The following is a 25,730-nucleotide window of genomic DNA, read 5'->3' as shown; positions in this document are numbered from 1 at the left end:
CGGCGACCGAGGCGCGAGGTCACAGGGGGGCGTGGCGACGCTCCGCCCACTGCGCCAGGGCGGCCCGCCCGCCCACGCTTAATTGATTACTTCAAATCATGATAATGTTATGTAATATTACGCAACAATATATATTGCTTGGCCATCTCTACATTTTTCTGTAGTGGTTAATTTTGACGCTTATGTTAAACCTTTTTAATTTTTCTTACATTTCTCTTGGTATAAAATAATTATATCTTCCAAGTAAAGTAAGAATATCTTTCTAATAAGAATATCTTATATTACTTTGCAAAATTTTGTCTCTACGCTATATTTTCGTTTGAGTTTTTGTGGATAATGGTACTTTAATATTTATACTGATAGAGTAAAAGGAAGTTAAAGAAATATAATATATTTTTCAATACAAGTTACAAATTAATAATATGTATGTAGAACAAATAATTTAACGTCATGCCGAACTAGCATGTGAATAACGAGCTTAGACTTTTATATAAATGTAAAACCTGGCTACGCAAGACGCAGGTTATTTATTCATTTCGCAGTAATAAAAAAATATATGTTTTTAGTCTATTTTATCGTAAAAAAATTAAAAATAGGAAAATAATTTCACCAAATGGGCATCGTCAATGTTTCTGTTAACCCTTCATGCATGAATATTATTTATAGCTGTTTATGACAACAAATCCAAGCTTTTTAAGCAAATTTTAAGGCTGTTTTAATAAAGTATAAAATTGTTATACCACCGAACAGATCTGCATGAAATTTTATCCTGGAAATAAAAGGGTGTGGTCGCAAAATATGTCCTACAAAGAACGAAAAGCCTTATCTTTCTAGAAGAATGCAGTGGTAGTAATGCGCAGGCCTGGGTGGGGTGGGAGTGTCGTCCCGCCCTGAGGCGAGGAGCGCTCTGCACGCCACTCTCTCCCGGGCACCGCGCCGCGCGGTCATGGCGCCACTTCTGCGCCCGCCGAGCCGCACGTGAGTATCTGTTCTATATTTAAAATTATGTTCATTTTCTTCAAAGAGAATATAACCACTACGTTTCTTCTTTTTTTATTTTACCAAAAAAAAATTGAGCTTATTATATTTGAGAGAGAATGGAGTTTTTTACGTTTATTCTGCAATGTAAAAGTTAGGCTATTAAATTAGTGAAAACTTGCGTATTATATTTTTAACAAAAGAATTAGCTTGCTCAGTTCTGAAAATAATATTATTTATAGTTAATTATCTAACTTAATTGTAAAAAATGTAAGGATATGAGGAGCTAGTATGAAAATGAAAAATACTGGCCCATAAAAATATTACGTAACTTTATGGGTATAAATATGTATTTTCTTTTAAAGATTAAAAAAGTACGCAAACAAAAATGATATTCTTTACGAGATATTAATTCATGATTACTACGTTTAATTTGCTTTAAAAGAGACTAGGGCTAGATCGTCGGATAAATTTATTTATTTCTTTATAGTCGTTACATTAAATACGAAATAAAATTTTATTCTATTTTTTATCAAGGATGCACCATATTTTTAATGATTTCTAGGGTCACGTCAGAACAGACGCGCTAAAATAAAACCTTGAAATTGTAGCCTATTTTTTTCACCGGTTCTACATTTTGCATATTAATTACGTTAGGAATCATAATTAATAATTAATTACTATTATTATATCATATCGTCCGTCCAAATACAAGAAAAATAGCACTTAAAAGTTAAGGATGAATACGTAAATCTTTATAAAATATTGATAATATGATAATGAGTAGACTGACCATTTTTAAGAGAAAGTCGCCCTTTACATATAACGCGTTTTTTATGTTCCGAGATTAAACTCTAATACTTATTAAAATAAATAAACTAGAAAAAAATACTACGCAGTGACTAATTTTAAAGATAAAGATACGGTATGTATATCTAGGTTTCATAAGTCACATAGTCCAGTCCGCCCCGTGACTACAAAGGTTGCAAAGTCTTTGAAACGTCCGAAGAAAACTATAATATAAAAAAACCCGGATAAAGGCCGCGAAATAGTTTTATTTCAATGTCTTATACTCGCGTTAACATAAGAAATCATTATCACATTTAGCCCTTAAGCATTCCAGGATGTAAAATGTATAAAATAATATGATTTGAAATAGCGTCTCCCTGTCAACATGATTTCTCGGAGGTCTGTATGACTTTAAAGATGATGATACGGTATATGTGGGATCCACAAGTTACATATTTAGCCCTCAATAATTCCAAGATGCAAAATTTATAAAATAACATGATTCAAAGCGGTAACTCTCGGTCAATGTGATTTCTTGCAGACAAAACTCGCGGACTCTCTTTTCCAAACTGGCTCAGCAACTACTACACCATAGGTTTCGGAACTCATAGTGAAAAAGTCCGAACGCAGCAACACTAGATGTAAATTTTCTGTAAAAAATTCTATTTTGCCGAGTTTTGTGTGAGTAGTACCTAAGAACAATAAATATTTCTTATATTTGTCGAATAAGGTAGGTTAATTTTTCTACTTTTAACACGTTCGACCTAGTCAGATACTTGCATTGTGACACAATATTTCCCCATACAAATTAAATGTCTATCAAAAATGTTCTGCTACGTTGTCTCTAGACATTTTATACTTTAACGTATTGCGGCACAGGAATTCGTCTATTAGAGTTTACTATGTGCTATTGGCGTTGTAAAACGTATCTAATTCGAATGAATACAGAATTACGCTAAACGTGATTAGACGTTCTCTCAATTTTATTGGAAAAAATTGACGTTATTAAACGTTATTGGGCCCAACGTTTGAGCTTCAACGTAAGAGTGTCTAGTAAAGACGTTGATGATAATTTTTTGAAATTAGAATTTTGTTTTCTTCTGACTATAGTGTCTTATTTAACTTCTTTGGGAAGCCAAATGAAGCTACTAGCAGTAGCATGTTTCGTTGTTACTACTTTTTTTTAGCTTGAACAATGTCGACGTATCAAAATTTGAAAATTTTGAGAATTATTCAAACTGCCTGTATTCGGACCATGGACAATAAAAAAAAAAATATTTTAAGCCGTTCAACTAAGCTGTTCAACTCGTAGATTCGTTCTTTCCTTATGGAAAGTTTTTTATGAAGATTTCTCAGGTATGCAATTAGTAAACTTTAAACAGATTTTCATACGGCGTTACTATTCAACAATAATATTAACAGTACCATTGAACCTAATTAGAAGTTGCGTGTGTATTGAGATTGAACCCGAATCTCTCGTCATGGTAGCCCGTACCCGGCTTTCTTAAATTTTTTCTCAACTAAAAGCGACTTCTTTTTTTTTACAATGTACCTAAACTAAACATACTTGTCCAATGTTATATTTACTTTGGTTATTTTTTTTTAAATGTGAATATTGTTTCATTAATTTCATAATAAAAATGCAACTAAATTTTTTAATACCACAGATCTTTTAAAATACACATAATATTAATTTGTAACGAACACTATCAGATTGATAATTTAATAACGAATATATTGGTTATTTAAAATAAAAAAGACTTCATTTTTAAAGAAATTATTTATTAATCTTTGCATATTCCTATCCGCAATTGTGCGCCGCAAATGCAAAGAAAATCTCAAGGCCACTTTCTCGTTTGCAAAATATTGTAAATAACGAAGAAAGTACTTTCATACGCTTTAATATAAAATATATAAACAAGTAATCAACTATTTCAGAATGTAATTATTAATCGTTATAAGTTTGAAATTGGGCATTTGGAAGAGTGAGCCGGTAGCCTTTGCCAAAACGTTTGGGTCGGTTTAATATGGTTATAGGTCGAGGGCATGATAACTTATTAGAAAGTTTTCGCAATATCCTCGTAGAACTAAAACTAACCATTTTGTTTGAGTTTGCTCTGAATCCCTACTTTAAAGTAGGTAAATACATAACTACGTATGTAGCACAATCAGTAGTGTCAGGCTACGTTACAAAGATACACAGATTCACTAATACTCAATTTGGATATGGTACAAAAAGTTATGATACCATTATTATATTATACCTAATGTGACCAGATGTCCCGTTTTGAACGGGACCGTCCCGTTTTTCCGTAATCTGTCCCGGTGTCCCCGCAAAAAACTCGGGGACACAAAATTGTCCCGTTTTTCGAAACCGTGCGAAAATTTAAGAGCCGATCGGGCTGCTACTTGACTACAACGCCTACGAATCTTTTCTCTAATGAATAAAATGTGGACATCTCAAAAAACTCAGGTAGGTACAGATTCCAGTTCTGAAAACGATGTTGATAACTAAAGTCAATATATTAAAAAAAAACCAGCTGTAATAAAACAAATTTGTTCTTTAGACAAATATAAATAAAACTTAACATTAGTATATTACATAATATTTTAAATTTATAATTATCTAATAATATAATATTATCTTATTTTAATAATATTATAAATGCAAAAGTTTGTAAAAAGGTTTGGATGTTATTTATGTTTGTCAGACGTTTGTATGTTTGTCAGAAGTAAATGCAGAAACAGCTGAACGGATTTGTATAAAATTTTGTATTTAGATCAGGTTTTGTTCATAATTTTATCTTTATAGTTCGGGAAAACGCGATTTTCCCGAATAATTTTTATCATTGTTTTTTTATACTTGACGTAAATAAACCGATGTCCCGTTTTGAGACGAAAAATAAATGGTCATGTTAATTATACCCAATGCAGGGTATATAAAATGAAAATTTATCTTACTAAGGTCATTTTGATCGATAATTATATTTGACTAGCTGACCCGGCGAACTTCGTACCGCCATATTTTTTCTTCTGTCTCATTCGCACATTCACCTTTCTGAGATTTTGTAACATTTGCTATTATTTTTCTTAATATTTTATTTATACAAATCTTGGCCTGACAATAACGAACACATAAAAGAGAGATTTATTTAATTTGGTGCAGTCAATTGGAAGTTATGCGCGTATAAACTCTCGGTGATTATTTTTTATTTATATAGATTTATTTATTATAATAATTATTTTAAATACAAGAGTTTCTTAATCAAAAGATAGCATAAATTAGATTTTTCTTTACATCTACATCATCCGTAAACTGCAAATATTATTACATATAATGTTATTAATATACAATTGAGTGATGAATAATAGGCTAATAGAGTCGAATATCTAATTGATTAGCGTAAATGTCCTATTTCTTTATCGCGTCATAGCAAACGTTTCGGTTCGGTTTCACTGTACCAGATGTTAAGCGACAGGCTTCCCAGACGGCATATCGGACGGTCGACACAGTCATGCCGGCCTGCATAATTGCTTCTTCACACTTCGCTTGAAGGACCCTATCTTATAGGAAGGAGTGAACAACCTCCTCTGTCCTAATCTAATTCTCATAACTAGAAGCATGTCTTAACTCTTAAACCATTGCTGGGTATATCTGTTTCTATCAAAAATGATATAGGTACATAAGAAAAATATAATACCAATATGTTTTATAACTATTAATATCAATCTAATTTATAAAATAACTAAAATATACTATTACTTATTTAGCATAATTTCGCTGTTTTAATTCTTCAACGTCATTCCAAAAATTGGATGCAAATAATAAAAACAGCTAGTTTTACGAACCGTACATGTGAATTGTGATAGGCTTATTGGCAAATGGAATCGGTGTGAGTGGTGTAGCGGTGACGTAGAGCTTTTTCGCTATGAAATCACAGCCGCTGGGCCTGACAGCCACTCCGCCGGACCCGCTCTGCTCAAGAGCTGGCTAGGGCTGCCACTTGACGTGATCCAAATGCGATTTACGTTTTGTTTGGCATATTTTAGTAAAATAGTAATATGCAGTAACATAATGGATGGATAGATCGTGCTGATTTTAATGCATTGAATAGATAGAGTTGTTTGTTGTTGTTAAGCAAATAACTATGATTACATTTGGATAAAACTAGCCAATTCTCATTGTTATATTTATATATCTAAATTTCATTAGTTTTAATAAAGATCTATTTAATTACCTACTTGTATTCTAAAACCCTCCTATTACGTAGAAAATACGTAATTCTATCAAACCCTTCTTCATCCAATCCTAAATACCCGAAAATAAAACAGGACACAAACGCGTTACAACCCTAACTCTAGCGTGTCCAGTGAAGAGAGGTCCTCCGTCACGCCGGGCCCGGTTATAACATTTGTCACTTCATTATACGAGCCGGCTGTCCGGACTCCGGCCGTCGAGAGCCACTACACTGCGATTATTTCTCACCGGTTAATTAACCCGCCAAAGGTCAAGTGATTGCACATCTTTATTCGTTGTTCGGTGTTCCTCTTTATAGTGTTCGTATTCGAATTTCAAATTTGAAGAGCATTGCAATTTGAATTTAGCGGTTTGTTTGTGTGCGTTTCTTTATGTGTTGGAGATTTTTATTGTATTTACAAAGAAAGACTGTATAAATATGTAACGTATGTATTATGTAAGGTTATGTATTTTAGGTTTTGATTACAGCTTTCTCTTGATAGCGTATGCTCTTCCCAAGGTCTCAAACTACTTGCATACCAGATTTCATCAAATTCCATGTAGTACTATGTAGTACTATCCATGTAGTACTTATGAGTTTCAAACAGGCAGACAGACGCGACAGGGGACTATGTTTTATAAATATAATTATTACAAATCCGTCACATAAGAGTACGAACCGCTACGAGACAAGAATATTGCAATATTCAACGGCCTAGTGCCATATAAATTAATAAAAGTAATCGAAATGAAACATGCTTTATTTTAGGAGTAGGCACTTTGATACACCTATTTTTCCAGGAGCCCCATTCTATATTTACCAAGATCGATATAAATTTAAGTAATATATGAAGTAGAGTATAATGTGTGGTAGAGTCTTTTTCTATATAGTTTTTACAACATCAATATAAGGACTTTATGGGAGAGCTCTGCAGAAAATTTAGAATAACAATTTCGCTAAAACAATACGTCCAGTTGACTATACACCTAGAAACTCAAATGTGGATTTTTAATAAATAAATATTCCAAATCCCAATGTATCTAGGATTTGTTAGTTAGCTGTGTTAATTATATAATAATAATAGTAGCTCTGTATTATGTACTGCCCATCAGTGGCGAATGGTGAAATAAAGAGGGAGATAAACCATTGCAATTTGAAGACTCATTATCATCCCAATTGGTAAAATACTAGCTGTCCCTTTCGTTCGTAACGATTTAAATATGTTAACTCTTTCACATGACATATAAAAATTAAGAGTGTGTAAGGTGGTGTATGGTCACGGAACATTTTTCATTTCAGTTGATAGGGTAGGTATGATACATGCCTATACATATCTCTTTGGTCATACCGTATCGTCGTCTCACTGGACTATGAGAGTGAAGGAACAGAGAATGCACCTGTGTATTGCGCACACATTTGTGCTCTATATGTCCTGCGTACTTGGCTGATCTCCGTTGAGATTGGCCGCCGTGGCCGAAATTCGGTTGGGAAGGAATCAATATATATTTTTGATTAATCATTGTAATAAACTGTATGTTTATTTATTTATTTATTAGCACTTCATATACAAATACAGGCGAACTTAATGCCATAGGCATCCTCTACCAGCCAACCGTAGTGGTGCTGAGATAGTCATGGTAGATGCATGAAAGAAAGGTTGAAAATTTAAAAGTTCAAATAACAAATAATAAAAATATATATACATATAGATATATAAATACATAAAATAAATATCATTATACATAAATATATGTAATATATAAGAACTAAGGTGGTGACTCTTCCGCTTTATTTGAAAGTAATTGCCGGACTCTCATTTTGAATGTTATATTGTGTCAGGGAGTGGCGGCTTCGCGTCGGTAGGCAGTAGGATGGCGCTGAAGACCCCGACGCCGGTCGTCGGCGAGCGCGAGACATGGGGCAAGAAGGTCGACTTCCTGCTCTCTGTCATCGGGTTCGCGGTCGACCTCGCTAACGTGTGGCGCTTCCCTTATCTCTGCTATAAGAATGGAGGAGGTAAGTCCTAGTGTGTGGTGTTACATTTAAGCTTTTCAGGTTTGATGATTAATTAAGAGCAGAATTTAACGGTAACTCCTATTGACACGATCTTGTTAGAAAGAGAATGCGGCATTAATTAAAGTAATAATTTTTACTGTTAGCTTGCTATCAAAAGTTACAAATCAGTTTTAAAGTGTTGTTTAAAAGTATGCCAAAAAACTACTTAAATATAAGTCGTCATTTGACACTATAAATTCTAACAGTATAGTAAATGCAACTGGATAGCTATCGCTTCGAGTTACGTCCATGTCTCTATTAAATCAATACGTCATCAAAGCATCGGTTACTATAGTCTCGTAATACGTTTAGGTGATCGTCAAAGGATGCATAACTTCATAGCAGTTAATCGCATTTGGCGGGTAGTCGGTAGTTCCAGCGTGGCGTCGGCGCCTGTGGTAACACTAAGTGCCTCTTGCCTCACTAATTGTCGCCGCGCCACGCTTCCGCCTCGTATGCACCGCCAAAGACGATAATGCAGCTCGCACTTATCGTGTAGTCAGGGTTTTATTCGTAATGTGAGGTATGAAATAAAAGGGTTTTAAATATTTAAAAAGATATGAGGTTTTTGGATTACCTACTATAGCAAGAGCTCTTACAAAGATTACTGATTTGTCTTGTTATTTGAAATTTTAAGGATATAATGTATTATTTTGTAATACGATTAAGTACTTTTTTATATTTGAAATCTACAATAACTCTTTGTCCATTTTATCAGCATCTCTAAAGCATTGTAGCCTATTTTAGATTATTGAAACCACGATGATACAAAACTATATCAGTGTACAATAAATCGATCTCAAACCGAGATAACAGCAAACTCGAGGATTGAAGACGCTCGAGAAAACCCAAGACTTCTTTGAAGCACCAAGTCAATTGATAGGAGGCATGAATGTGCGCTAACTCGCGTGTAGAGCCCTCGAGCGATAATGGGCAGTTAACAATCGTACGCCTTGTGCCGGCTCCGTGCAGGCTCGAGTGGCCGCTCTGCGCTTACATCCACCCTTTGCTAATTAAACACATTGTACTGCACCGACTGGCTTCTACGGTATTACACATTGGTATTTAAAAATGCATCTGTACTCAAGTTTTGTGTCATAGTTTTTGTACTATCATTTCTGACTTATAAATCTATTTTAAACTATGTAGAACTAGTTATATCTGGATGTGAAAAGAATAGTTACTTACTGCATTTCGAACCCATCGTACCGTTTACAGTTGCAATATCGGGATAATAATGTTATTTTTCAGAAGTTTTCGAATGGAAAATGGTTCGGATCGGATTTCCGAGAAAGATACGCTGATATTTTAAATGATGTAAGTAGATTTACAGAAGTGTATATGACAGTGCAGTCCAGTGATCAGTGGTCCCGGAAATGACTAGCTCCAGGCGAGGATGGCGCTGCGTTTGTCGCGGAATCTACCGGAAACGGCTGAAATGAGATTTGTTTGAGCCAGCTAGTTTAGAGATAGCCTTTGAAGCTTTTTAGTTTTGAATTTGAACGATAGCAGAATTTATTTCATGGCCTTCACAAACGTGCGTCATCTATGCAACTCATCATTTCTCTATTCATCTAGCAACTTTTAAACCGAACCCAGAAAAATGAGTTTCTGGGTTCGGTTTAAAAGTTGCTAAAAATCTTTAACAAAATACGGGACGTGCTGTAACGTATTTAATTAAACAAATAATAATAGATATAATTGAAAAATAATTCAAATTAACAATTACGAAATATATAACTCTAAAAGTTAAAATGCGTTATCAAATAAAATTTAAATTACAAAATAAATGTCGAAAAAAATAACTAAAATAAACTAAAAAGAGATTATTTTTTTCCTTTGCCTTTCTTTGGAGGGGGCGGAGGCGGTAGTTCAACTACGGGTTCGGGTTCTGGTTCCGGGGGAGGTGTAGGCGGTAGCTTCCTATCGGGCCAGATGCGTTCCATGAAGTCACAGATTAACTGCAAATTTATGTATTTTGTCTTCACTGATTTAGGCCCGGGGAAGATTACACATAGCTCGTTCACCAGTCCATCATCCAACGGCACCTCGTCCAACTCGATCCGCTCTAACAACTCTTTTATAGTCATCGGCCTCGGGAACTCCTTATTTAACTGCAAGAAGAATTGAGCCATATCGACCTTACGTTTCTTTCTAGCCTTTCCAAGATGATCGGCTCTTCGCAATATCAATTCCCTGGGATCCGGACCCTGCACGGACCAGTTTTGTAATACTCTACCGTACTTCACGCTAAAGTTTTTTCTGGACTTCATCCTCATTACTCTACTCAGACAAGTTAGAAAACTTTTATTGACACTAACATTTTCGAGAAATAAATTTTCTAATTTAACTCGTGGCTTCAACATCTTTTCAATTGTGGCCTGGGCGTCTTCGGGAGACATTGGGTTAAACGAAAGGTGTAAAGTCACTAATTTCTTTGCTCTGTATAGATTTGTCAAAATCACTAAAATGGCTTCACCTTGCAGTCGGTTATTACTCAAATCTAAAGACGTGAGGCTTGGAACTAATAGGATATTCTTAATCCCTCCTGCTACTCGTTCTCCTTCGAGTGAATTCCACGCTAAATTTAATTCCTGCAACACTTTGCTTTGAGCTAGAACATCTAACATTTTAACAGTTGTCGCAGCGTGGAAAAAATTGTTTTTCGATAAATCTAAATGCGTGAGTTTGTTATTGAATTCGAAAGCTCTCTGCGAACGCTAGAGCGGTTTGCTTTCCAAGTTGATTATAACTTAAATTAACATTTTTAACAGCAGCACCCAGGATTTGGTGCGCAAAATGTAATCCGCCAGCTTCCCCGATATAATTTCTAGAGAGATTTAGCGTTGTGAGTGTCCGATTCACTGATAAGGTATTCCCTAATCGAAGCATCCCTGATGCGCCGATTCGACATCCAGTTAGATTTAACTCTTTCAATGTTATATTGGAGCTGAGCATTTGTCCTAAATGATAGGAAGAATCATCAGTCAAAAAATTATCAGTGAGGTTGAATATTTGAACATATTTATTATACTGTAACGCCATTGCCATGGGACGCACTGCTGCTGGACTAACCCCATAGAAGCTAAGATCAATTTCATTACTGAGTAAATTCTTATGGAACATTCTTACTGGAAATGTATTCATGTCTTCACATAAAAATAAATACAGGGCTTGTCCATCGTCAGGATATATAACGGGTTTCTCTGGTCCTAGAAGTGCTTTTTTTATCCCTGGATCCGAGACTGCTGGATAGCTGTAGTACGGGTGTAAGACCATTTGACTGTCGGACATTTTACATATTTGGCGCATAGTTCCCCGCTGCCTGCAGAGTACAGGTTTTGCGAAAAAAGCAATTTCTTCTTATTCTCTTCGGGCAGTTCCACTTCAAGCGACGACCATTCGCTCATAGGAGGGTCTTCGCCTGAACTTTGCTCTTCTGCCACAAACAGAACTTCTGTTTCTTCTTCTTCTACAGAGCTCTCGTCCGACATAATGTATTAGAGCACAGAAAGGCGTCGGAAATCAATCTTATAAAACAATTAAGCTGAACAGCAAAAGACATAAAAATATAAACAAAACGCTAAACTTCAAAAACGTGAATATGTCATTTTAATTTGACATTGAAGTTCTTTTGCCCGTCATATATTCCATAGATAAGATTTGGGAAAAGTTTTCGTAAGTAGTTTGTGCGACAAGAAAGAACGATTGAAATGGTCTTGTAAAACTTTGTCGCGTAGTTGGCGCGCTCTATAGGTCTTTACAAAGCGCATGTATACAGTGGCTGGTGTGTTGCTATAAAGTTTCACCCACACGCTAATTGCATCCTGATCTTTGCTTTGAACATCCTCAGCTACCCTTTACCGTCCAAGAGCCAGTAATTGACAATCAAAACGCGCCTTTTACGCCATGAGAAACTTCGTTAGCTCCTCGATGTGCAGGAAAATTAGTAACGCAATAATGGGAGAGGGTAATAAGCTAATGGAGAAGGGTGGAGGTCATCCGGCCAGAGAGGCCGATCGCGTCTCCCTCTGATCTAATTAAATGGCAATTCTCGCGAACTGTTGAAATGTGATCTTGTCTTTGGACCGTCTGTGATACGAGATTGCTTCAGGAAATTTATTTAGCGCGGGCTATGAAGACCTTTTAACTTTTTACGCGTTACATTAAATATTGTGTCTTTGTAAGTTTTGTTTGTCTCTATTGTTTTGATAGTTGGTATTTTACAGAATATTATGTAGGTACTCGAAACTAGACTAAAGAACATGTAAAAGTTCTTGCTAGTACCAATACGTAACGAACGGTTGCTCTATGAATATATTATATGTACTTTTCCGCCTCTACATAGGGTTTGACGTCAGTCATTTTGTAGTTTCATACTTTGTTATTTGTTTAGTTTGGCGCGACCAAGGGAAATAGGGATTCATTTATAAATATATATAAAGAAATATATTAAAGAAATCCCTTAAAAATGCGAGGGAAAAGTAACAGAACGTAATTTTTTAATATATATATATATATTAAAAAATTACAGATTAAAAAAAATTAAGGGATTTCTCGCATTTTTAAGAGATTTCTTTTTCAAAAGTAGTAGTGCGCAAACACGAAAAATCAACGATTTTATTAAAGAGATTTTGTAGGAAAATAATACAAATTAAAGGATTTCAAATACCTTTATCCCAAACATTACAGAAAATAACCTTACAAAACATATATTACACTGTCGTCCACCGCTGTATTAAATAATAAAGCAAATCTTGATTTATTAGTGTAAGTACACAACGTTAATAGTGATTTCCTGCTAATTGATTGGGGTAGCACTTCATCATGCGACCCAGCCATCCATCATGATGGGGCTCGGGCCGTAACCGATCTTCGTATGTTTATTATGACTTATTGCACGTTGAAAAACTCTGGAAAGTATATGAGGCTACGTTGTGGTTATTGAAGTAAGGATTTATTCTTTATGTTTTATATTTGCCTATAAGTTTATTATCCCTCTCAGTAGTAAAGGAGGCCCGTGCCCAGCAGTAGAACAGTATATATAATACAGGGCTGATATTATTATAAGTATATTACCGCGGTGATATTGTTATTAAATCAATTAACATCTACATAAAATATATGATTTATTATATAAATACAGATATTAGGTACTAGGTTGGTATTAATAGATAAATGGAGTAAAATTAAATTACGGTTTTTTTGGAGAAGTCGTTATACAGTAAAACCAGTTATAAAGAGATTGAAGGGACCATAGAATCCGGACACTATATCCGAAAGTCGTTTAAACGATAATAATTTTATATACGTTTATTAGGGACCTTGCCATTTAGTCGTGTAACCCATACGTCACTATAACAGAAGTTATAACCAGTGTCTACTGTACCTTATACTGAGAACAGAGTACAACAAAATATTCTTAATAAGTACAATAAATTTATAACTGCATCTTTACTCAGGAAATGAAATACTAGATGGCAACAATCAATTTAAATAAATCAGAGTTATAGAATACTATAAATTGTCACCGTACCGACATCGCAAATACGTTTCCCGTATTTCGATACAATTCCAGTAAAGATCCGTTGGATGATTTAATGCGTACCTATCTTGTAATCTCGTAATATCCAATCATCGGGACGGTCCATTGGGACCCGGGATAGTATCGGCAGGCGATTCGATTACCGACTCACTTCGTCTTGAATATTTCAATTGTAAAAGAATTTAATGAAGCTATAATCCGATTAGTGGTGATTTAAGTTCTTAATTGAAATGTTAAGTCTGTAAATTATTTATTGGTTAATACGCTGTTACGCTGTTAAGTCTGTAAGAGACTTATTAATGATTGGTTTCTTTAGTTGTAATATTTGTGCTCATTTTTGTGGAGAATTTAGTTGATAAGACCGTCATTCGCGAATGCCTATTATCTTCATTATCATGTACTTGAGCGCGAACTCTCAAGTCCCTTCAGCCATTTCCGACAACTTAGTGGAAGTTCACTTTGAATTGTCTCTGTTCGCTTTATCCCCGACCTGTTGCGCTGGCAATAAAATAAATCTCGGCAACCGCCTCCCCTACTTGAGTTATTTCATCGTACAGTGGGAATTCTCGTGTAGAAGATTTTGATTCTTATCTTGATTTATAGCTTTGAAATATTGTTTTATGTCGTGGAAATTGTCTTTGTTATCAAGTTTAGGTGTGAGACATTCAATTGTTTTCTATACGGGACATTTTTAATTTTGAGTTCTATCTCGACATTATAAGTAACTAAATATTAATTTGCTTTATTTTGTTTTTCATTATTGCTTGTATGTTTCCCTTAAAACCAATAAATAACACTTATTTGGTATTGACATAGGTCATGTGATGTATATTTACAAAATTAGCAACGTCTACGGAAGAGCCTTGTTTATCAATTGTGTCAGATTCATTACGAACAAGTTTACTTGGTATTTGTGTTGCAAGTGCATGTGGGATAAAGGTTGTTTGTTAAATTACTTTGAACTGTATTATATAGGATAAAACGCTAGTTCACGGATTTCGGTATACAATTAGCACAATATACTTGTGTTATTGAATCCTGAAATTTCATACTATATAGTTTTATTAATAGTATCTGATTGAATTTTATGCTAGCTGTTATCGGAGTCCCTCTAAAGTTAAAATTCGTATCCGAAATAAAAAATTATGTAGGATTGACGGGTAATGTATAGATTGATAGTCGTGAAGAATTTGTCAAATTGCATAAATAGTTCCAGAGAATATTGTGTTAAAAATAACAAACTCTACAACTTTGTATACAGGGTAATTTTGAAATTGTGTTAATAAATGAAACCATATACTTCTCTACCTCTGTTAACATTATGCCGAAAATAATGAATTACGAATATGTTTATCAAAAATTCCAGTCCTACTTTTCCGATTTTTTTAAATAATTTTGTAGTTTAGGGTGAATATGGTGTGTGAGTGAATGTATTTTGTACTGAAAGAGTGATGTTGCTGCGACGAATTCTCTTTGAGTAGTAATGTGGTAGTTTGGCCGCGTAAATATAAAATTACTTTTTCATTGATATATATTATGTTCGAAATTTGCACTTTTTTATCTCGACTACTTATTGTAGTGTTATTTTTAAATAGATAAGTAAGTGTGTGGTTTCATTCAGTAACGCAATGCCAAAATGTCTCTATAATATACCACCTATAGCTGATTGATTATGGCAAAAAGAGATTGAAACAGCAAATTAGTTGAGTAACAGCATTTGTAAAATAAACGGTATTCGAAAATGTCTTTGAAGATATTACATGGTATTGTCTCAACTTTCTTAAAAGCATATCGAAAGTAAATGCGAGCGACTTAAAAGGCCAATTAGGGTACAATTTGCGACGCCACCGGCGCCCCTGGGACGAATATAAAATTATTCTACCATTACGATTCGTGACCTGGAATCATTTTTCAATAATTTTACAACGAAAATAATGGTAGGCACTTCTCATATTGTAGGAGATTGATTCTTTTCAATTTAAAATAATATTGTGGATTGAGCCATTTTTTTTTATATTAGATTGTTTAAGAAACCCAACGGTGAATGTTTTTTGGATAGGTTATAAGTTCAGCATATGTTTAATGATTTATCTGTGGATGAAGTTAGATGCTACTAATAGCCATTACGAAGGAGATGATTGTAATACATTTTCTATTAAGTACCATAATTATTGGAAACCCAAAAGTTCAGAATTATTTTTACACTTTCCTTAAATAATAATTATCCCCACATTTATTGTATTAAGGGTCATTAATAATCTCTTACTATCTGGAAAATAGCGGAACCTCGCGCCTTATGACACATTTCTGTACAACACAGAAACACTATTGTTAATAAGAATAAAAAAATATATAACCATTAAAGAGAAACTATGCATATCATTCGTCATGTAAAGTATATTTAAAAGAAGAGAAGAGACATAATGAACAGTTCAATAAAGAGAATAAATCGAAACATCGTTTGATTAAGTCATTCCTACCCAATTTCTATGTTAAATGCATTAAAACACCATTATGTATGGTTTATGGTTTACAAGCGGCGATAGCCTAGTAAGCGGCGATAGCCTAGTTGGGTGTGGAACGGACTGCCGAGACGAATGTCCGCAGGTTCAAATCCCAAGGGCACACACCTCTGACTTTTCTAAAAATCATGTGTGTATTCTTTGTGAATTTATCGTTCGCTTTAACGGTGAAGGAAAACATCGTGAGGAAACCTGCACATCTGAGAAGTTCTCTATAGGAATTTCGAAGGTGTGTGAAGTCTACCAATCCGCACTAGGCCAGCGTGGTGGACTAAGGCCTAATCCCTCTCAGTAGTAGAGGAGGCCCGTGCTCAGCAGTGGGCAAGTATGTAATACAGGGCTGTTATTATTATGTATGGTTTTAACTCTGATCCATTCATTATTTTCAAGGCAAAAATTTCATAATGGGATCACATGCAATTTATTATGTTTGTGTTATATAAAAGTAATTTGATACAGGTGCATTTCTGGTACCGTATTGCATCATGCTGGTGGTGGGAGGCATACCACTGTTCTACATGGAGTTGGCTCTCGGACAATACCATCGGAAAGGCGCCATCACCTGCTGGGGCAGACTCGTGCCGCTCTTCAAAGGTAAGTACTACGAAATATATGAATTCAGTGGTATAACTTATGTTTTGAGATTCAAAACGTTTGCTGTCCGCCCACATTTACCTAATTAATGTTGTTTGCGTCAGACAATGTTAATTTACATGTTTTATTCCATTCTTCTAATACATGAAAGGCATGACAATTTAAAAGAGAAGATAATAATAATGAAAATGTTGTTTTTGGTATCGAAATGCCTTTGTATATTCCAATTCGAGATAAAATGATAATATGAAACAAATACTTAAGTAGTTGTAAAAATTAGTTTGAGATTAATGCAGATCCTAAAAGTACAAAAACAAGAAAGTAACTACTTTATGGAATAGTTGGAGTATAGTAAAGTGTTAGTGGCTCACGTACTAAGCTCATGCGGTAGATTTATGGGCCCAGCCAGTCACGTAGCCGATGATAATGTCGGCCCAAATGGATACTCACAGCTGAGTGCCGATGTCTTCCCGATCTTAAGTTATTGCCGCGCTGCATTTACGCGAGAGAGTGCGTGTACTTTGTATGCCATTATATCTTTGTTTAATTAGTAAGGAAAACTAAATCTAAATATTTAAAGAGGTAACTATCTTTAAAAATGAATGTTGTACCAAATAACAACATTTTAATATATATTTTATTAATTTTATCAATCATAACTTATATTTTCGTAAAATCTAAAGCCATGACTCCAGACATATATTTTTATCGAAACTATAAGTCGTGAAGTGGTCGTAAGGCGCGGGCTCGGGGCTCTTAGCGTCCATAATTGACACCATTTGGAGGGCGCTCCTTAAGTGCTCCCATACGGCGGATTCTCAAAAGGCCCCGCTAGATTTGCGCGGCTTATGCCAGTTGATTTCATTTCACTCGATTGTCACGTCGCGGCGTTGAGTGCCCGCGATTTTTTCAACTCAAATAAAATTGGTAATGGAGTGGAAAGGTTGCGGGTAACATAGCTCGGTAGAGACCACTTCTTTATTGACGTTGGAATTTGGTGGATAAGTATGTTGAAAGTTGAAATATGTATGTAGTTATATTATGGAAACATTATAAAGTAAAGTTAAATTCTATTACATTATCTTGGCTTTATAATTATTGTAATCTAATAAGAGCGTAGATAAAACTAATGAATACAATTGTTACTCCGAACACATGTACAAGTAACGCATTTGCAGCTCACGTCTGCGTTTATTATTTAATTAAAATTACGAAGAAAGCATTTTGACTATTTTCACGTGTTAAGGTAGTTAAAAGGGGTTTTAGATCGATTTAATTTACTTCAAAGGTATCGGATACGCCGTGGTTCTAATAGCTTTCTACGTGGACTTCTACTACAACGTGATCATCGCGTGGGCTCTTCGCTTCTTCTTCGCTTCCTTCACCACCATGCTCCCTTGGACTAACTGTGACAACGAATGGAATACCCCCTCCTGTCGACCGGTAGGTATTGTATTGTTTTCTAAGTGTCAATAGGCAACTAAATAAATAAAACTATAGCAATTTTATCATACATTTAAATATACATATGTAATATGGGCAAGTACTCATACCGTGCTCTGACAAAAGGGAAACAATAGTAATCAGGTTATAACCACCCACAATGGCGAAAGGTTATTTGGGTTTCTGGAAATCTTATTCACCACACTGTTACTTCACGTTGGGTTTTCTACAATAGTAATACTGACGATTGTATCATGCTATAAAATATAGGTATATCTGCAGCGGGGCTTTACTACTATATTATTTCTATTGTAATTGTGCGGATGATTCGAATATGCCGTATTGCAGTTCGAAGCTGTGTGGGAAACAAACACAACCAACCGATCTCGTTCGCGCAACACCTCATTGGGACTCGCTCAAACAACTCCGTTCACTTCGGCAGCCTCTGAATACTTCAAGTGAGTGTGTCTACATTGCATTATCTATACATATTATAAACAAAGTCCCCTTTTCTAGAAGTCTGTATGTTATCGATTTTCTCAAAATCTATTATAGTCTTTTATGAAATTTGGTATGGAGGTAGTTTAAGACCCTGCGAAGGTTATAGGCTACTTTCTATCCTGGGAAAATTATGCTGGACTTTTCTCCCGAAAAACTCCTTAACGCGGGCGAAGCGGCGAGCAAAAAACTAGTAGTACTTTATGATTATTTGTATCAACTATTAATACAGTTTGAGTTAGTAATACATGTCAATATTTATGCAACTTGTTAATGTTCGTATTATACTTTGCAGTACTAATATACTTACAATCTGTTTTAAATTGTTCTTCTACAGTTTACAGGACACCGTTTTCGTCTAGTAGTATGAAAGTTGACTCTTTACGTTCATAATAAATAGCAGTTTAATGCGGATAGCAGATATTATACTCCTTTAATATTTTATTTTAACATTTAACAACACCAATTTACTTACAATATTGACCAATAACCGGGTAATGTGTGGACTCTATCAAATGATAAATATCCGGAGTCCCCACTCACTGGAGTCACTATGCCCGAATAAAAGTAAAGAGTAAGAAATATCTTGTACTGCAGTCGCGCAATTCTGGAGCTGCAGGGGAGCGAGGGGCTGCACGACCTGGGCTCTATCAAGTGGGACATGGCTCTGTGCCTCCTCGCCGTCTACATCATCTGCTATTTCTCGCTTTGGAAGGGGATCAGTACTTCTGGCAAAGTATGGATAATTGATTTATTGTTTTAGTTGTGCTAATTAAAATTAAAAAGAGCCACAAATTGTAATTAATTAATTTTAGCTAACTTCTTAAAATCTAGGTATTGATGTTTTACACCAGACGCTCCATTCGTTTCGTAATAGTTCAAAAGAAAAGAAGATTAAAATGCTAACATATTTTGTGAGTATTTTTGTTCAAAAAATTTAAACAATACAAAGCTGAAGTTTTTATTTCATTGAACTGGCTGCGTTGCAAATGTTTGGAGTAATCGCACCTTGCCGAAAAATATTTAATTAATAAGAAAGATGATATGTGGTATCTATATAATAAAAAGCTAGAGTTCTATAAGTTTTTCAGTTTTCCCCTAGAAGGTACCTTTATACGAGTGGATCCGCAATAAAAGTAAATTAAAGTAAATCTAAATTCTAATATTGATAACTTTCGTGTGACAATACTCTTTATATCCCCTCATAGGTGGTTTGGTTCACGGCTCTGTTTCCTTACGCGGTCCTGCTGATATTACTAGTCCGCGGTATCACGCTCCCAGGCTCTGCTACTGGCATACAGTACTATCTCAGTCCTAACTTCGAGGCCATCACACAACCGCAGGTAATATCATTTACCTACTTATTTATATTTGTGGAAATTGGGCCGTCACATTTACTATATTTCTAAAACATATATACATTTTATTTTTCTGCAATCTTTCTTTATAAGTATGAACTTTCATTATGTTAAATCAGTCGTGCCTGCAATGTGCCGTTACAAAGTTTTTTATGTCACGAATTTATATAGTATATATTTCGACCTATTTTTAAACAACATATTTGGTATATTTTGCATTTAAATTTGCTTCGGATTGAAACCTACACAAGAGGTTGCAGAAAGCAGATGATGATGGTCGTAAAAATTATTAAATATCTTCTACAAATCTCTAAATAAGTGGGTTGTAATGATTCGGTATTGGAATAAAATAAAGGTTGCCAGATTTTTTATTTCTTTTCTTATAGGTGGATTTCAAAATGTACTTACGTATTTTCTAATCAAATAAAATATTATAGCATGATCTTGAAATTCTTGTTATACTTAATGCTTCATAAGTAAGTCCTGTGCTACTGATTTATCCATGATTTATATACGTGGTGTGTAGGTGTGGGTAGACGCGGCGACTCAAGTGTTCTTCTCTCTCGGGCCCGGCTTCGGAGTGCTTCTGGCTTACGCGTCTTACAACAAGTACCACAACAATGTTTACAAGTGAGTTACTTTTATATCAAAATATTTTACCGTAAGTATGTACGTAAATATTTATAAAATGTAAAATATTTAAAACAAAAGTAGCTGGAAGCTAAAATGAAATCTCCTTCAATTCTGGGAACATGTTTTGACCATAATAGAAAATTATTTACTTTACTAGAAGAATTAGTTTTGAAACGGTTTCCATGGCACAATATCCGATGATAAGACTGGATAGGCAGATTTTATGTTTATCGGATACGTCACCTTTTATATTGTTTCTCCAGGTAAATTGTCGACTGATGAGAGTAATCGCCGTTCAACAAAATTATGTCGGCCCGTTTGAAACCGAGTTTCAGTTGCGGTTTTTGTGAAACTTATAATCTCATTAGGTACTTTGCATCGCAGGGACGCAATACTAACAAGCGTGATCAACTCGTGCACGTCATTCGTGGCGGGGTTCGTCATCTTCAGCGTGCTGGGGTACATGGCGCACGCGTCGGGCCGACACGTGCGGGACGTCGCCGCGGAAGGTCCCGGACTTGTATTCGTCGTCTATCCCGCCGCCATTGCCACCATGCCAGGATCTACCTTCTGGGCGCTGATATTCTTCATGATGCTGCTGACATTGGGGCTCGATAGTTCGGTAAGTCGGGTCGGGTTTTGTGATATTTAGTGTGCTGCGCTGACGGACACGTGCGAGCTGATGCCGCGGAGCGCCTTGTATTTGTCGTCTACACAGCTACTATGGTCACAATGCCAGGGTCCACCTTCTGGGCGCTGATATTCTTCATTATGCTGCTGATGTTTGGGTTGTATAACTCAGTGACGATTGGAGCGTGATTAAATATGCTTTTTATTTATGACGTAAAGGTTATGGTAAAGCCAATTTTTATTTAAAGTGCGGTGATACTTGGGATTACCGACGATTGGACATTGAAGTATATAATGGTTTTTAACGTGGTTTCTAGATTGAGTAATTTTAATTTTGTGCAATGATTTACTTAATGGCGGGTTTGGGTGGATTTGGAAATTTAATATACGCAAATATATACAACTGTGTTCAACAAAAAACATGAATTTTAAGTGCTTATAATAACAAAAAGTAATAGTAATTCTGCACCATCGAACTAAACTGGCGCTTATTACGCAAAACGTAAGTCCACATTATATTCCAGTTCGGAGGATCGGAAGCGATAATAACAGCTCTAAGTGATGAGTTTCCACCAATCGGCCGCCACCGCGAGCTCTTCGTGGCTGGTCTCTTCACGCTGTACTTCTTCGTGGGTCTGGCTTCCTGTACCAAGGGCGGTTTCTACTTCTTCCAACTGCTAGACCGATACGCTGCCGGATACTCTATACTGATCGCTGTGTTCTTTGAGGCTATTGCTGTTTCTTGGATTTATGGTAAGTGAATTTTTTATTATGTATAATAAATTAGTAAAAAAGATATTTGTGTAGTTTTTCAAATGTACAGACAGCCACAACAATAGTTGAAATGAAATTTAAAATTACAAATCGCCTTTTAACTTGTTTATGTCTATTAACAACTATTTTATATTCTATTAATTATTTTAAATGAAAAACAAATAATATTTTAACTGGAGATCTTGAAGTTTCGGATTTGTTCAGTCATTTTTATGGACTTTATCTCTACAAATCAAGTTTCATCAATTACTATTTAATTATTAAAAAGAGCAGTGTTTCCCTTTACTCTTATGTACTTTCTTAACTTTTATATTTCCTTGCTTCACGTAGGTACTGAGCGTTTCTGCGAGGACATTCGCGACATGATCGGCTTCAGGCCCGGCGTGTACTGGCGCGTGTGCTGGCGGTTCGCGGCTCCGGCCTTCCTACTGTTCATCATCGCTTACGGCCTGCTGGATTATGAACCGTTGCGGTATTGTGAAATAAAATTCGATTTATGTATTATTATTTAGTATCTGTCTTATAGAAATATATGTAACTATAAACATAAAGATCTCAACAGATACATCTTGCTACATCATCGTAGGACGTTAGGGCCGATAGAAGTCCATCCTCTGAGTCTGAAATGCCTTCGTACATACTGTTGTATATATTATAATAATATCAGCTCTGTATTATATACTGTCCCACTGTTGGGCACGGGCCTCCTCTACTACTGAGAGAGGTTAGGCTTTCAACCAAGCTGACATAGTGCGTATTGGCAAACTTCATATACCTACCCTTTAAACTCTTACAGAGAACTTCTAAATCGTTTTAGCGAGCCATAATTTACAAAGTAGACACACGTAACTTTAGAAAAGTAAGACGTGAGTGTCCTTTGGTTTTGAACCTGCGGATATTCGTCTCGGCGGTCCGTTCCACTTCCAACTAGGCTATAGCCGCTGTTGTGTATTCATGTGTTAAACAACTGAGAGTATCTTTAAGAAATTCATGATTTGCTTTCGTACAAAAAGTTGGAATTTACCTCTGCCTGGGCTGGACATGCCAGTGGTTGTATCGGAAACCCAGAAGAGGATGTGTTAAAAAAACAAAATCTATAAAAGCAAAGACCATACATATAATGTTTACATTCTATACAAATAAATTATAGGTACGAGGATTACGTGTACCCAGGCTGGGCGAACGCGCTGGGCTGGGCCATAGCCGGCTCCAGCGTGGTCTGCATCCCCGCTGTGGCGATATACAAAATGATTACCACTAAAGGCACTTTCTTTGAGGTATGTGGACTGTAGATATGTATATGAACAGAAACCAAACTCTTTTTAAAACATTGTTAGCCCACATTGAAAGAAGGTGGGCTTAAAGTTCGGAAAACAACACTGTTTTAGGAATAAATAATTTTAGGCTTCAATGTTATATTGCTTCATCAAATAAAAATAAAAAATTGTCATATTCCAGCGACTCCAACTTCTAACAACACCGTATGCAGACAGCGAGGGCAACGGAACAGTCCACAACGGCATGGTGGTATCCGAGAGTGGGGGGGTCCGACTGGCCTCAGCAGCACAGACCCCGAGCAGCCCCCATGCCCCCGCGACCACCCCTCCTCTGACCAACGCCTCTCCCAACCCCGCCGCCACCGCCCCCGCGCTCGTCTGAGCACAACTCTCCTTCGACGTCTACTACGTCTAAGCCCACATCGGCTGCCTCAAAAATCTATGGCTGCCACAAGTTACCACGTGAAATCTAACAAATTAATAGTCTTCAGAAATTGATGGAATGTAGGTAGTATTTCTCCTTTTAAAATTAGGAGAAAATTATACTAAAAAAGGAATGTAGTGTAGTAGCTAAAATAATCGACTAATAATGTATGCTTTACTTAATCGATTGTTGAGAGTCGATTATGCATAATATTAACGTAGTGTTGTATAGTTTGCACAAATAAATTTATAATGCTTCGTTATAATCTTATACGAATGACTTATGAAGGAACGCATGGACTGGGAAGCGTGTGAAGGTTGTAATCGTAATGTTTAGTAAGCGCACTTACATAATTGTATTAATATTTATTCTGTAGTTCGTAAATAATATAATCACAACATCAATGTATTTCTATATTTATTTATTATTTCCGTATAAGACATTTGTAGCGTAATAATAATTCAAATACACCTTAATATAGTAATGAAATTCTGCTTCTAGAATATAGTTCAAGCTTTTATCTCCGATATGGTAGCAAAGGCGCAACTAGTGCTCCTATGTTTAATAATTAAGTGTAAAACTATAATATTCAGCAAACCGTCGATGTTCTTTAGCTGTAGTCTAGTTATACCCATTGAGCATTAAAGGTTGACGCAGGAACAATTATTATGTATACAATGGAAAGCTACACGAACCCCTGAGTTTTAGCTCCAATATTATATTTATTATTAGAGATAAATTAATATATTTGCAGTAAATATCCAGAATAAGTTCGTAATTCTTTGGATAAAATCCACATTCCTGTCAGGTAGCGAAATAATATTAATAAAATATTAGAGCTTTTTATATTAAATATTTTTTTTCCACTTTAGATAATAACTTTAAAACGTAATAACGATAAGAAGAAACGTGTATTGTAGCATTAAAGCTATAGTGTTTTCTCTCGTAGACATATTAAATTGAAATCTTAAAAATTATACATTAAGTATTCAAATGTAATTGGATATATTCTATGGGTACCTAATATTTATAAAATTTGACTTGGTCATTAGATGTGCAGTGGTTAGTTATTATAAAGTAGCAATAGGTGATAACATAACCAAATTTATTATCTTTAAAGTTTATATTACTGTATAATGTAGGGATTGCTTCTTTAACCTGTTTACAAAAATTAATATTGATACATTTAAATAATATAAACTTTATTCATAGGCGATTTATTGGCATGGTCGTAATAAAACAATGATATTTCTAGTAGCAACTAAATATAAGAAAAATAAAATACTATGATAAGTGAGTAATCAATAAGAAAAATGAAATGCTGTGTAGATAATAGAAACAGTAGAAAATAATACGTATAATATTATATATTGATGTGAATAGAAAAGTTCATATACCCACATAACGTATACATCTCATTGTATTATCGATCTGAATGTATTTCACTATTTATCGCTTTGTGTGTCTATTTAAACTTTAAACTCAATGTTAATCTGAATGTCGTAAGAAATAATGTTTTGGGTGCTCCATTAACGATTTAATATATTTTATTTGATCATGTAATTATTTTAATGCCACTATTCATCACTCCGTCCTGGGCAATGCGGACTGATGAATTGTGCAAAGAAAGTTTTGTCATAAAGAACATTAAACGATCTTCCATTTGAAGTAAGATTGGTACGCTCCACACACGCTAACCATTCTTTTCAATATGTAGAGTAGTATAGAATGTTTCTCAATGTTTATTCACATTATTCATACTACTTACTCACTTTTATTCAAGCGTAATTAAATGTAGACGTTCACGTAATCAATATAATAAATATCGAATAATGTATCGATCTCTATTTATTAGACAATTGTGTAGTAGTGCCAAATATTAATCATTAGCTGTTGAACTTATACAATCAATAGTCATATCAGCCATTATGACTTTTGATTTTTTATTTAGAATAAATTTATACTTGATGTA

At 35.1% G+C, this 25,730-nt stretch overlaps 1 protein-coding gene across 1 annotated transcript; it reads left to right on the top strand.

Moving 5' to 3' along the window:
* The first annotated feature begins 931 nt into the window (after positions 1–931).
* Positions 932–25,730, top strand: LOC115443108 (sodium-dependent dopamine transporter). The gene is made up of 13 exons (XM_037439743.1): positions 932–978; positions 7,845–8,021; positions 16,587–16,721; positions 18,010–18,164; positions 18,513–18,622; positions 19,260–19,398; positions 19,871–20,005; positions 20,547–20,650; positions 21,038–21,275; positions 21,808–22,036; positions 22,388–22,529; positions 23,208–23,334; positions 23,516–25,730. Exons 2-13 carry the CDS (start codon positions 7,877–7,879, stop codon positions 23,714–23,716), a joined length of 1,860 nt encoding a protein of 619 aa, XP_037295640.1. The 5' UTR covers positions 932–978; positions 7,845–7,876; the 3' UTR covers positions 23,717–25,730.

This window comes from Manduca sexta, chromosome 17 (genome assembly GCF_014839805.1).
Source record: "Manduca sexta isolate Smith_Timp_Sample1 chromosome 17, JHU_Msex_v1.0, whole genome shotgun sequence".
Taxonomy (NCBI): domain Eukaryota; kingdom Metazoa; phylum Arthropoda; class Insecta; order Lepidoptera; family Sphingidae; genus Manduca; species Manduca sexta.
Note: the sequence above shows the minus strand (reverse complement) of the source record. Positions and strands in the feature narration are given on the sequence as shown.

Coding starts and splice junctions, on each gene's coding strand:
- LOC115443108 (XM_037439743.1), top strand. CDS start 7,877: ATGGCGCTGAAGACCCCGACGCCGGTCGTCGGCGAGCGCGAGACATGG. Junction 22,530..23,207: donor CTGGATTATGAACCGTTGCG/GTATTGTGAAAT, acceptor AATAAATTATAG/GTACGAGGATTACGTGTACC. Junction 23,335..23,515: donor CTAAAGGCACTTTCTTTGAG/GTATGTGGACTG, acceptor GTCATATTCCAG/CGACTCCAACTTCTAACAAC.